Raw genomic sequence first — 13,888 nt, forward strand, 5'->3', positions numbered from 1 at the left:
ACAAAGTCTAGTCACTGTAGCTTCCATTCAAGCTTGATCTATATTAAGAGTACTGTGCAGAACACAGTTTGCTGCAACCAGCTGAAATAATGTGTAACTTTGGAAGTATTGTTCACTTGCTATAGGCCACATATTTGTGGGTTGGTATCCTGCATAAATGGGGTTGGTACAAACGTAATTAAGCTCTGGAATTCATTATCAGAGATTGTAGTAAAAGCAGTTAGCATAACAGGGTTTGAATAAAGTTTGAAAAAGTTCCTTAAAGAAAAGTCCATAAACTACTAAGGTGGACTTTAGAAATCCACTATTTATCTACTTTACTCTTTTGGGATCGTCAGGTACTTGTGACCTAGCTTGGCCACTGTTGGAAACAGGATACTGGGCTTGATGGACCTTTGGTCTGTACTAGTGTGGTGATACTTATGAGTGTTCAAAGTGAAATTTGCTATTCCATAATGAAAGGTAAGGTGAGAGCAACAAAACCCCATATTGGATTCACGCAAACCCTCAGTCACTGTCACTAAGGGATTAAAAAATGTTTTTAATGCATTTGTCTTCAGAAAGGGGTAAACAACCTGGCTTGTACATATCTTTTTTTGTGTGCTACAGTAATCAGGTTCTGACGACCAGACTATTTTCTGACACATTTGAGGCCAAAATATTATAACTCTGAAGCAGGAGCATAGCCAGACATCCAATTTTGTGTGGGACTGAGCTCAAAGTGGGTGGGCATAAGAACCCTGCCCCCCCCCCCCCCCCCCCCGGCGATCGGGAGTCTCTTAATGCCATTCCTCCAACCCCCAAGTACCTTTTAAGTCCTTTTGTTCTTCACGGGCAGCAAGCAACAACTCATACCTACTGTTCAAGCCAGCCCAGAGTCTTCCCTCTGACACAACTTCCTGGTGATAAGTTAAATACCAAAGGCTGTCACTGCAAGGCTTGTACTGACACATGAATGATGCTGAAAGAGCCAACCATAGAAAATGGCACTATAGCAAATGGAAATAAACAATAAATGATATGATAGAGTGGGGTGAAGTTGTAAATATGGGAATTTCATGACAGGTGTAAAATGTAAAACACAGGTTGGAACACTTACTCACTTCTCCATGGAATGTGTAAAAGTGGCAGAACATTGGTGAAAAGCACTATTAAATATAGAAGTTATAAACCTGAATGACTGCTATACATATCTGAAGAGAGAGTTTGAAAAAAAGAATCCCGAAGATAATTTCATTAAGATAATTAAGTAATGGCAATTATAACGGAAGGAATGACAGAGTGTGAAAGTGTTGGAAGTGAATGATTTAAGAGTTGTCTGCACTTTGGTAAACATTATAAAGATAATTAATATATAAAGGAAAACTTTGGTAACTGACTGACATTTTCTTATTATGAACCTGTTTTTTTAATCTTTGTACTGAAATGCAATGCTGTTAATGGCACCATATAGATGAAATCTCTTCATATCAGCAGTAAAAAACAAGTAAGAATGGAATTGCTCAATAGTGAATAGGAGAGTGAAGAGGCTACATTAAAAAGACCCAAGTGAAAAAGACCAAGTGAAAAAGACCAGGTGAAAAATGAATTTCTGAGTAGTAAATAGAAGAGCAAAGAAGCTACATTTAAGTCACGATCCAGGTGTCCCTCAGACAAGGTGAAAATGCAGCCCAACATCTCCTCTTGTTGGCGATAGTGAAGCGGGGAAAGTGGCACAGAACACAACTATAGCTTAGTATGGACCTATTCCAATCCATGCAGTATGGGAAAGGTCACATTGGCTTCTATGCTGTATTTAATGCAAAAGATGTGGGGCTCATTTTCAAAGCATTTAGACTTACAAAGTCCCATAGGTTACTATTGGACTCATTTTCAAACAGAAAAATGTCTAGAACGTGGCATAAAGCAGCATTTGGACGTTTTTCTCACAAAAAACATCCAAATCAGTATGTTCAAAAACTATTGTTGGATGTTTTTCTATGAAGTCCGTCAGAAGTGCGTCCAAATCTCAAGGGGGGTGTGTTCAGGCCAGGACTTGGGCGTTCCTAAGACTTAGATGTTTTTCAGTCATAATGGAACAAAATAAAATAGTCCAGGACTAAGACGTTTTGAGCTAGACCTGTTTTTATAACGAATAAAGCACAAAAAGGTGCCCTAAATACCCAGATGATCACTGGAAGGAATCAGGGTTGACCTCCCCTTATTCCCCCAGTGGTCACTACCCCCCAAAAATGTGATGAAAAACATTACTTGCCAGTCTCTATGCCAGCCTCAGATGTTATACTCGGGTCCATTAGAACAGCATGCAGGTCCCTGGAGTAGTCTAGTGGTGGGTACACTTCACTGCAGACAGGTGGACCCAGGCTCCTACCTCTCCTTACCTGTTACACTTGTGGTGGAAACTATGAGCCCTCCAAACTCACCAGAAACCCACTGTACCCACATATAGGTGCCCCCTTCACCCGTAAGGGCTATGGTAGTGGTGTACAGTTGGGGGTAGTGGGTTTTGGGGGGCTCAGCAGAAAAGGTAAGGGAGCAAGGGTGAGATGTGTACCTGGGAGCATTTTATGAAGTCCACTGCAGTGCCCCCTAGGGTGCCCTATTGCTTTCCTGGGATGTCAGGGAGGCTAGTCTACTAAAAATGCAGGCTCCTCCTCCATCCCAATGACTTGATTTTGTGCATTTTGCACTTGGATGTTTTTTTTTGGGGGGGGGGGGGGGGGGTCGAAAATGGACCAAAAAACAAAATTTCCAAATCACAAAACCTTGTTCAAAATGATATTTTTGAAAAAAAAGATAGACTTTTTCTTTTTTGAAAAAGGCCTTCTTTCCTATTCAGATTTTGGACATTTTTTGCAAAACGTCCAAAGCTGGACTTAGACATCATATCGAAAATGCCCCTCCATGTAACTTTATAAGTCTAAGTGCTTTGAAAATGCGTCTCACATATTGCATGTTTAAATGCCTTCCACACTAGTGTGAGTAATAGTGCACATTGTTCCCTCTAAAGTGAGTGGGAGTCCTCCAACTGCATTGCTGCCAGTAGGGGGTGATGCATCAATATTGTGTTTTCAATCACTGGGGACAGTCAGGTTCCCTGGAGTCCTGCAGAACTTGCCTATCCCTTGCTGTTGAACATGTGATACTGAAACAGCACCACCCACTGGCAGGACTGTAGGTGGAGGACTCCTGCTGAGCTTAGAGGGAACAGTGGGTGCACAGCAGCCAGACTGATATTTGGCAAAACACGATTCAAAAGTGCTAAACCCCTCCGAGAAAAACTACATTGGCTCCCAATTAAAGAACGTATTACCTTCAAAATCTGCACCCTGGTCCACAAAATTATCTACAGCAATGTCCCAGGATACATGTCAGACCTCATAGACTTACCAACCAGAAACAGAACCAAATCATCAGGAACATACCTAAACCTCCACTACCCTAACTGCAAAGGACTCAAATACAAAACAACCTATGCATCCAGTTTCTCCTATATAAGCACGCAAATATGGAACGCACTACCAAAAGCAGGGAAAACAATCTATGACCATCTAAACTTCAGGAAATCACAAAAAATCAACCTATTCAAAAAGGCATACCCTACTGACCCAACATAAATGCCTACATTCTGCAACACAGCAAAACCAACGATCATACTGGACATTTATATAATCTTCCCTCTCTTCGAACCCCTTTGTGCCTGACTCTAATGTACCCTATTCGACCACAACATCACCTGTATTCATTTCTCTGCCGGACTTGGCTAACGCCTTAGGGCACTATGTAAGCCACATTGATCCTGCAAATAGGTGGGAAAATGTGGGATACAAATGTAATAAATAAATAAACATTTCTCCTAGTAGTGCTCCACACTAGTGCTAACTCTGATTCTTTTATCTTTTTGATAAAGTATGTTTGTATTTTATCAGTAGAGAATCCACAAATGTGGAGAACTCAACGAAATCCCACGGATAGTCACAATACAACAAAGCAGTATATTGCGTCAATATACTGATTAATAAAGTTTGGTTCATCTTCACTCTGGAACTCCTGGTTTTTTACCCACTGCTTTGTTGTATTGTTTGTATTTTATAACACTTTTGGTACATCTTATTGTGCCCTGTTGCTTTTCTTCCAACAATTTGAAGTATGTCAGATAAGGATAAAGTAGTGTAATAAACACTTTTTGGCTAGCTTTCAGAGGACAAAATCTCGTTCCTCAGGTTGGGATGAGTAAAAGATGACAATATCAGAATATGTTCAAGAAACATACAATTTATTTATTTATTAGGCTTTATTTACCGCCTTTTTGAAGAAATTCACTCAAGGCGGTTGTACAGCAAGAATAAGTCGACCATAAGCAATAGACAATTACAGTAGTAAAAATATTCAAATAAGGGTACATAACATGGTATTATAGGGCTAGATTCAGTAAACAGCACTCAAAAATGGGCACAGGAAATGACTGGTACTAAGCATGATTCTATAAAGGGCGCAAGCCCTTTATAGAATCATGCTTAAGCACCAATCTCACACCTAACATTTTGCACTTGACTTACACCTGCTGAAACCAAGTTAGGCATGCTCAGGCAGTACTCTGTAATTACATGTGTAAGTTTTTGGAACACCCCTCACATGCCCCCTTGGCCACAACTCTTATCAAATATGTGTCATGGGATTTAGGCACCGTGCCTTATAGAATAGTGGGAAAATCTTAATTGATGCCAATTGACTGCAGTAACTGGTTGTTAACACCCAATTATTGATAATTAAGGGCTTGTTAATCAATTATGCAATGTAACATCTTAATACACCACATAGTTTGTAAGCAAAGGTGGAATACATAGATAAGATAGACCAACAGTTTTTGGAAAATAAGGGGACTAATTATAAGATAGACCAACAGTTTTTGGAAAATAAGGGGACTAATTTAACGAATGTTGCACATGAAGTCAGAAAAGTGCATGAGTATAATCTCAGCTAGGGTAGGAGTGAATAAGCAAGTCTTGATACAGTATGTGCAGCCAGTGTCACTCCATGTGTGTGTGTGTGTGTGCGCATGCGCGCGTGACTAGCAAGTTTCTTCGTATTCCACTAAAAGCCTGGGTGAAGAGTCAAGCATTCACATGTTTCCTGAAGTACAGATAGTCTTGTGTTACATGAAATCTTTCAAGGAGTGCATTCCAGGGTGTGAGGCTACTCCGAAGAAGGCTCATTTTACATCGCATGATATCCTTTGGAGAGGGTGTGGTTAGGGATATCTTTGGGAGGACCAGTGGCGTACCAAGGGGGGGGCGGTGGGGGCGGTTCGCCCCGGGTGCACGCCGCTGGGGGGTGCCGCGGCGTGCGCCTGTCGGCTCCAAGTTCGCTACGCTAAATTCGCTCATTCGCTGCAGCTCCCTCCCTCTGCCCTGGAACAGGTTACTTCCTGTTCCGGGGCAGAGGGAGGGAGCTGCAGCGAACGAGCGAATTTAGCGTAGCGAACTCAGAGCCAACAGGTGCGCGCCGCGGCACCCCCCCCAGTGGCGTGCACCTGGGGGGGTGTCATTTCGCCAGAGGGGGAGGTGTCATTTCGCGGGGGGGGGCGCATCGGCGATCCGCCCCAGGTGTCGTCGAGGCTAGGAACACCACTGGGGAGGACCTTTGTGTCCTTGGAGGTGTCTAGAGGAAGATTCTGTTTTTCAAGTACTCTGTTCCAATTCCTTTAGGGGTCTGGAAGATCATACAATTTTAAATTTAGCCCTGTGTTGTACTGGTAGCCGCTGAAGTTTTTGTAGAAATGGTGTAATGTGGTCACAACGTGTACAACATTCAGTCAGTCTTGCTGCTGCATTCTGAATCAGCTGGAGCTGAGGCAGACCGTTTGTAAAAACATTCCAGTGACAGGGAGAAATGGATGGGTGATCAGGAGGTGACAAAAGCAGTAGGATTTTATGGTTTATAAAGTGATATGAACCCATGGTTCTATCTTAATTTCAAACTCCTTATGTTCACGGATTGTTTTAAAATTTCCTCTTAGGGTTCTGATCATAAGGTTATTGATGCAGTGCTCAATGATAAGAACATCTATCATGTTTCATTTCCTGGACCCTTCAGAGAACTGAAAAATGAATTTACTTAAATGTGTGTGTGTGTTTTTTTTTCTTTCAGAAAGAAAAGAAAAGTGGGCTGCTAAAACTGTTAGCGGGGGCATCAACAAAAAAGAAATCCCGGTCTCCTCCCTCCATCTCTCCTACGCACGACGCGCAGGCAGTAGTGGATGGGGTGCTGCAAGGCGCAGTGGGACCTCAGCTCTCATCTCTGTCCAGCCACGGCCGGGCAGGCTCCTGTCCTATAGAGAGCGAAATGCAAGGGGCGATGGGAATGGAACCATTGCACAGAAAGACGGGCTCCTTGGATCTGAATTTCTCCATCCCTTCTCCCGCCAGGCAGCTGACCTTTTCCATGGTGGCAGTTCGTCCAGAGCCTAAGCTGCTTCCTCGAGAACGGTAAACAGAAACATTTTCTTTGGGATTGTAGATTTATAGGGAAAGGGAAGAGAATTTGGGATCCCAAATGGAGGGGTCACAGAAACAAAGCTGCTCCCCTTCTATTTGTGACCTATGCCTAGCAATGACAATTAGTTTTAGAGGCGTGCCTCCAGAAAAGTTTTGCATTATGTCGATTTTCAAGTCGATTTCAGGAATATTTGTGGGGGGTTTTCCCTTTCATTTGTTCATTATGGGAGCAATGTCATTCAGTGATCATGCTCTTTCAGAAAAAGTGCACTCTCTTTTCCAAAATATGCAGATGCACGTGCTGTTTCCTGATAATGGGCAAATGCACATACATGCACTATCAGGAAAAAGTGCGCACTATTTTGTAATTTGGCACTTCAATTTAGGTGCCACAATGGGGCACGCTCAAGGAGGTTTAATGACAGGAGACAGCATGAGCCTATCTGGGCTGAAGCCAATGGGCGGAGCTTGCCGCCATATTGGTAAAACAATAGCAAACTTGTGAGGTTTATATTGTTTTATTTAAACCTCCTAAGTTATGCATTCTCTCTGTTAGGAGGGGAACAGGGGGTAGATGTAAGGAGAGTTGGGGGGGTGTGGAGTTTTCAAGGGGGTCTGTGAAGGGAGGAGGGTTAATGTTTTTGTCAGTGCTCCAGAGCAGCCAAAGGTAAATGAAGAATTCTCCCACATCCTCTTAGTAAACCGTAAAAGTTCACTTTTTTGTTCTACAGTTGTTGAGATGCAAACATTTTACATATATTCCTCTTTCGTTTTTCTTTTAATACCTTTAGATGTTTTTAATGCTATGCAGTGGCGTAGCAAGGGCGGGGCGGTGGGGGCGGTCCGCCCCGGGTGGGGGGGTGCATCCGTCCACCCCCCCCCTGGTGCAGCACACCCCCCCCCCCCCCGACACGGTCCCTACCTGTCTACGAGTTCCATCCATCTACAGCGCTGCTGTAAAAATCGCTTCGTTGGCCCTTCCCTCACGCCCTGTGTCCCGCCCTTGAGGAAATAGGAAGTTACGCCAGAGGGCAGGACAAAGGGCGTGAGGGAAGGGCCGACAAAACGATTTTTACAGCAGCGCTGCAGATGGATGGAACTCGTAGACAGGTGGGGACCGTGTCGGGGGGTGGCGCTATGCCGGTGGGGTGGGGGGGTCCACGCCAGTGGGGGGGTGTCATGTTGGTCTGCACCCGGGGGGGTGCTGCAGCGATCCGCCCCGGGTGGCAGCCGCCCCCGCTACGCCACTGATGCTATGGACTATTCTCCTGGACTCTCCTACTTTCCCAAAGCATTCTTGTACTCATTGTAGATACTCTTTGGAAAGGATCCTGTCTCATTTATTCATTTCAAGAAGAAAGGCAAAGTGCTTAACGCAAACATGGCTTTAATGAGTCTTCATCCAACATAATGAGATCTTTGGAGCATTTTTTATTTTTGCAGTGGAAAGATCACAGTCATGCTCCAAGGAAGAAAATTCAAGAGTAATGTCACAAAAACATTTGACGTAGAGAGTGGTAGAGGCATGTAACAGTTTTCCAAGGAGGTGCTGGAGGCAAAGATGGTAACAGAATTCAAAGAAACCTAAGCCAAGTACAGAAAGAACAGAGGGGGAATGCCAAAGATAAACTCTAGTCTGACATTGCACCAGGAAGTAAACTGGGCAGACTAGATATTATGTTGTATTTGTGTACTGCCGTCTTCAGTTGAATGTTATAGTTCTTACTTATATTCTATATTTCTATGTCAACTGGTACACTATCCCCTGGATTCTAATATATTCTTTGCTGTTGTGTGAAGTTTCCTCCAGATATCAACTAAGCAAAATTCTTGACAAATGTCTGCTAGTGTAGGACTGATCATTTTTCTGTGTTTTGAGGCAAAGGACCTATCCATCTGCACATTCATGACCCAATTAACAGCCCCCTCCCCCAGGAGAATAGGAAACCGTGTCCACCCCTGTAGGCTAGTAAGCATGTCCTGAATGAAGGAGAACTGGCCCTTATTAGGAACATACATATTTACTAGGGAAAGATCTGTTCCCTCTAACTGTATTTCCAAAGCCAGCGCTCCTCCCGCCTGACCCACCACACCCACTGTGCTTTTCCCACCTTGCCTTTCCTAAAGAGTATAGCTACCCCCATACTATTGCAAACCTTCCTCCCCCCACACAGTTTTTTCAGTTCTCCTCTACCCAAGTGTGTTTCCTGGATGAGATAAATGCCTGCCTTCAGTTTATCCAACTCTAACATCATTTTTTTCCATTTGAGGGGGTTTGTAATCTCTGTACGTTATAGGAAATCAGTTGTACGTTCATATCCCCTTCCTCAACTATCCATATCACACACAGCACCTCAAACCATTCATACATTACATGAAGGCCCTATAATACATATATTCCCCTGAGCAACCATCCTCCCCAGCTGAATCCCTGAAATTCTACTGAAAGAAACTTGCTTGCAGAATAAGAACATTTAACCAACACAACTTAAAACACCCAGGACCCATCATATACTGCTGCTCTCACATACAGTGCGAGGGCGCACTCCGGAGGAAGTGCCAGTGAATGACCATGCGCTGCAGATCATCCAGGTTGTTATATTAATCCTCTCTGAGCAGTCTTGCAGTGTACTTCTGCACAAGGCCCAGAGATATGCTCAGGGCAAACCACTGAATAAAAAAGTCACGTTTTGATATCTCTCTGTCCTCTGGAGAGATAGAAGAGAAAGCCAAGGGGTTAATCCACGCTCATAAAAACAGTCAGTAAATCTGTAGATAATCCAATCAGCCTGTCGAAAGCAGTTCTCCAGGCAGCTGCCTAATGTCCTTATCATGGGTGCAAGCCATTTCACCACCTTTTCGTTTGGCCGACCTTTTATTCCTCACCCCCTTCCAGTGTTGTTCAGTCCTGCTCTTCTCACAGATCACCTGGGAAGTGGAATCTTAAAAAACTTCTGGACTTCACGAACATCTGAAAAGACAGTTTGTTCTCCTTTCCACCAAATCTTTAGTTTGGCTGGATAGAGCAGTGCCAGTTAGATGTTATGAAAGTGAAGTCTATGCTTAATTTCCCGAAATCGCATGTGATTTTATCTAATTCAGCGCTATAATTCTGAAAAAGCTAAACATTATTTTTCCTTGTATTTCAGTGGGCCCTCCTTTCTTGCTCTCTGCAAAATGAGTTCTTTATGTCTGAAATTTAGTAATTTCACAAGCAGAGGCCATGGTCGAGCTCCTGGAGGCGGCTGCTGTCATGGCACCCTGTGAGCTTGCTCTACCACAAGGATTTCCAGGATGGCTGGGGATTGAAAGAGATCCTTAAAAGGTTGTTATACAAAGTCCACCATGTTGTTGCACTCCTGCTCTCCTGGACATCCAGTATCCTGATATTGCACTGCTGAGACCTGTTCTCGAGGCGTCAGTTTTATTGAGCTGTTTCTGAATTAATAGACCATGCATTCCAGAGTCTTGGCACAGAACCTGCAAATCATCTTCTGTGGCCGAGAGCTGTTGTTCTGATTAATCCATGCATTCTTCTATGTCCCGCATCAGCAGGCACCCACTCAGAGGAGCTTGCCAAACTAAAAGTAGACAGAGCGATGGGGCCTGATGGGATACACCCGAGGGTGCTTAAGGAACTCGGAGAAGTTCTGTCGGCTCCGCTGACAGACCTCTTCAATGCTTCCTTAGAAACTGGAGTGGTCCCAGTGGACTGGAGAAGGGCGGATGTGGTTCCTTTGCACAAGAGTTGAAGTAAGGAGGAGGTTGGGAATTACAGACCTGTCAGTCTGACCTCGGTGGTGAGTAAGCTAATGGAAACGCTTCTAAAGAGGAGGATTGTGAGATTTTTTTGAACTACATGGAATGCGGGACCCGAGGCAGCATGGTTTCACTAGTGGCAGGTCGTGTCAGACGAATCTGACTGTCTTCTTCGACAGGGTGACCAAACAGTTGGATGTGGGAGGGGCGCTTGATGTGGTATACTTGGATTTCAGCAAAGCTTTTAACACGGTTCCACACAGGCGACTGATAAATAAATTGAGTGCCCTTGGTATGGGACCTAGAGTAACTGATTGGGTTAAAAATTGGTTGAATGGTAGGAGACAGAGGGTAGTGGTAAACGGAGCTTGCTCTGAAGAAAAGGATGTCGTCAGTGGAGTACCACAGGGATCGGTCCTAGGGCCAGCTCTTTTCAACGTCTTTGTGAGTGATATTGCAGAAGGGCTGTCTGGTAAGGTTTGTCTCTTTGCGGATGATACTAAACTCTGCAACATTGTGGGCACCCTGGAGGGTGTGAATGACATGAGGAAGGAATTAGTGAAGCTAGAGGAATGGACCGATATTTGGCAACTAAGGTTTAATCCCAAAAAATGCAGGGTTATGCACTTGGGTCGCAAAAATCCGAGGGAACGGTACAGTATAGGGGGTGAAATGCTTCAGTGTACGAAGGAAGAGCGGGACTTGGGGGTGATTGTGTCTGATGGCCTTAAAGCTTCCAAACAGGTAGAAAAAGCGACGGTCAATGCCAGAAGGATGCTTGGGTGCGTAGAGAGAGGCTTGACCAGCAGGAAAAAGGAGGTGATAGTGCCGTTGTATAAGTCTCTACTGAGGCCCCATTTGGAGTACTGCGTGCAGTTCTGGAGACCGCACCTACAGAAAGATATAAACAGAATGGAGTCGGTCCAGAGGGCGGCTACGAAATTAGTAAGCGGTCTTGAATGCAAAAATTATAGGGACAGGCTTATGAACCTCAACATGTATACGCTGGAAGAGAGGAGGGAGAGAGGAGACATGATAGAAAAGTTTAAATATCTCAAGGGCATTTATGTACAGGAAGAGAGCCTTTTTCAAATGAAGGAGAGCTCTGAAATGAGGGGGAATATGACAAAGTTAAGAGGGAATAGGCTTAGGAGTAACCTAAGGAAGTATTATTTCACAGAAAGGGTGGCGGAGGCATGGAATGGCCTCCCGGTGGAGGTGGTGGAGTCGAGGACTGTTCCAGAATTTAAAAAGGCATGGGATAAGCATGTGGGATCGCTTAGGAACAGGAAGAATTAGGGGTTACAGAGGATGGGCAGACTGGATGGGTCATATGGCCTTTATCTGCCATCATGTTTCTATGTTTCTAATGAGCCAAAATCATCCCTCACCCCCCCCCCCCCCCCCACCCCAGCCCCATACACATGTATTCTTCTAACAGGTTTCTTACTTTCATCTTTATCCATTAAAGGCACGTTAGACATTATATGCAGCATGACTGACGATGATTTCGCAATGCAAATCACACTCTCCAATCTAAGTCACAACTTGTGCTTTGCATTTTTATTTCTTTCACTGCCACAAATGAAGCTGATTTCAGCACCCATTGGGGAAGAATTGGTTTTGATTTAAAGTGCTTTTGAATTTGTTTCCTGAATCTTAAGATTTGAAAAGAAAATGTAACAACATAACCTTAATTGCACTGCACAGAAAGGATTCACTAATAGAGTTTATGATTTAACATCAGTCATCTTAGTGCATTCTGCCTGCCATAAGGGATCACGTGACCCCTAATAAAGGGGAATATTAATTACAACCCATGCGCTAGGAAATTAGTGTTTATAGCGCTAGAATAATTTAAGTAGTTACTTCTATCTTTTAAATTCATGCAGTATTCATCTGTGCTCATTAAATTGCTAAAATTGATCAGAGAGGCCAAATTATTTCACCACACTAATGAAATTTTTGCCACTGCTTGCTCAGTACATGCATAGCTTTGGAGAAGGGTAAAACCTAGATCTTTGACAGGGCCGCCGAGAGGGGGGGCAAAATTCCCCGGCAGTGCTGGGGTCAGGCTGCCGGCGCTGCAGTCTGTTGTCTCACCTGCCTGCCTCCTCGGCTCTAAGCCCCCTTCATTCAAAGCGGCAGTCGCAGATCGCGTCTCTTCTGGCCTTCCCTCCCTGTGTCCCGCCCTCGCGGAAACGGGAAGTTATATCAGACGAGGGCGGGACACAGATAGGGAAGGCCAGAAGAGATGCGATCTGTGACTGCCGCTTTGAATGAAGGGGGCCCGGAGCCGAGGAGGCAGGCAGGTGAGACCACGGACTGCAGCAGCGGGGAGGAGCGATGAGGGGCGGCAGGGGGAGCGTTGGGGGGTGGCATCAGCGGGGGGCGGGACAGCGGGGAGCGGAGGCAGGGCGGCCCTGATTGAAAGAGGCTGTCTGGGCTGGCGTTTGCGTCGGAGCTTCCCTCACCCTCTGCGAGTCCCGCGAAACAGGAAGTTGTAACAACGAAGGCGGGACTTGCAGAGGGTGAGGGGAGCTCCGACGCAGACGCCAGCCCAGACAGCCTCTTTCAATCGCTGCCGGCTGCATCGTTCGCATGTTCTGAGTCTTAAAAAAAAAAAACTAAGTGCAGGACTCGCCCGGAGTGTCGCAGTGGGGGGGGGGGGAAGGATTGGGGAGAGAAAGAGGGAAACCAACAGAGGGAAGGATTGGGGAGAGAGGGAAACCAACAGAGGGAAGGATTGGGGAGAGAGAGAAAGAGGGAAACCAACAGAGGGAAGGATTGGGGAGAGAGGGAAAGAGGGAAACCAACAGAGGGAAGGATTGGGGAAAGAGAGAAACCAACAGAGGGAAGGATTGGGGAAAGAGGGAAACCAACAGAGGGAAGGATTGGGGAGAGAGAGAAAGAGGGAAACCAACAAAGGGAAGGATTGGGGAGAGAGGGAAACCAACAGAGGGAAGGATTTGGGAGAGAGGGAAAGAGGGAAACCAACAGAGGGAAGGATTGGGGAGAGAGAGAAAGAGGGAAACCAACAGAGGGAAGGATTGGGGAGAGAGGGAAACCAACAGAGGGAAGGATTGGGGAGAGAGAGGGAAAAACAGATGGAAGGATTGAGGAGAGAGGGGAAAAACAGATGGAAGGATTGGGGAGAGGGGAAAACAGATGGAAGGATGGGGAGAGAGGGGAAATACAGATGGAAGGATGGGGAGAGAGAGGGAAAACACAGATGGAAGGATTGGGGAGAGAGGGAAAAACAGATGGAAGGATGGGGAGAGAGAGGGGGAAAACAGATGGAAGGATGGGGAGAGAGAGGGGGAAAAACAGATGGAAGGATGGGGAGAGAGAGAGGGAAAACGGAAGGATGGGGAGAGAAAGAGGGAAGACGCTGGATGGAAGAATGCAGAAAGAAATAGGGGAGACACTGGAAGGATGGGGAGAGAAAGCAGAGCTGCTGGATGGAAAAGGGGAATAGAGAAAGACTGGAGAATAAGAGGAAGGAGAGAGGGGAAAAACAGATGGAAGGATTGGGGAGAGGGGAAAACAGATGGAAGGATGGGGAGAGAGGGGAAATACAGATGGAAGGATGGGGAGAGAGAGGGAAAACACAGATGGAAGGATTGGGGAGA

General features: G+C 45.3%; 1 protein-coding gene across 1 annotated transcript in view; it reads left to right on the forward strand.

The window, feature by feature from the left end:
• SH3RF3 (SH3 domain containing ring finger 3) overlaps positions 1–13,888 on the forward strand; it is a 793,875-nt gene that overhangs the window by 771,594 nt on the left and 8,393 nt on the right. Inside the window, exon 9 of the mRNA XM_030201480.1 lies at positions 6,151–6,488. Within this exon, the coding sequence (XP_030057340.1) occupies positions 6,151–6,488 (338 nt within the window). The remainder of the gene's footprint in view (positions 1–6,150; positions 6,489–13,888) is intronic.

Source organism: Microcaecilia unicolor, chromosome 4 (genome assembly GCF_901765095.1).
Source record: "Microcaecilia unicolor chromosome 4, aMicUni1.1, whole genome shotgun sequence".
NCBI lineage: Eukaryota > Metazoa > Chordata > Amphibia > Gymnophiona > Siphonopidae > Microcaecilia > Microcaecilia unicolor.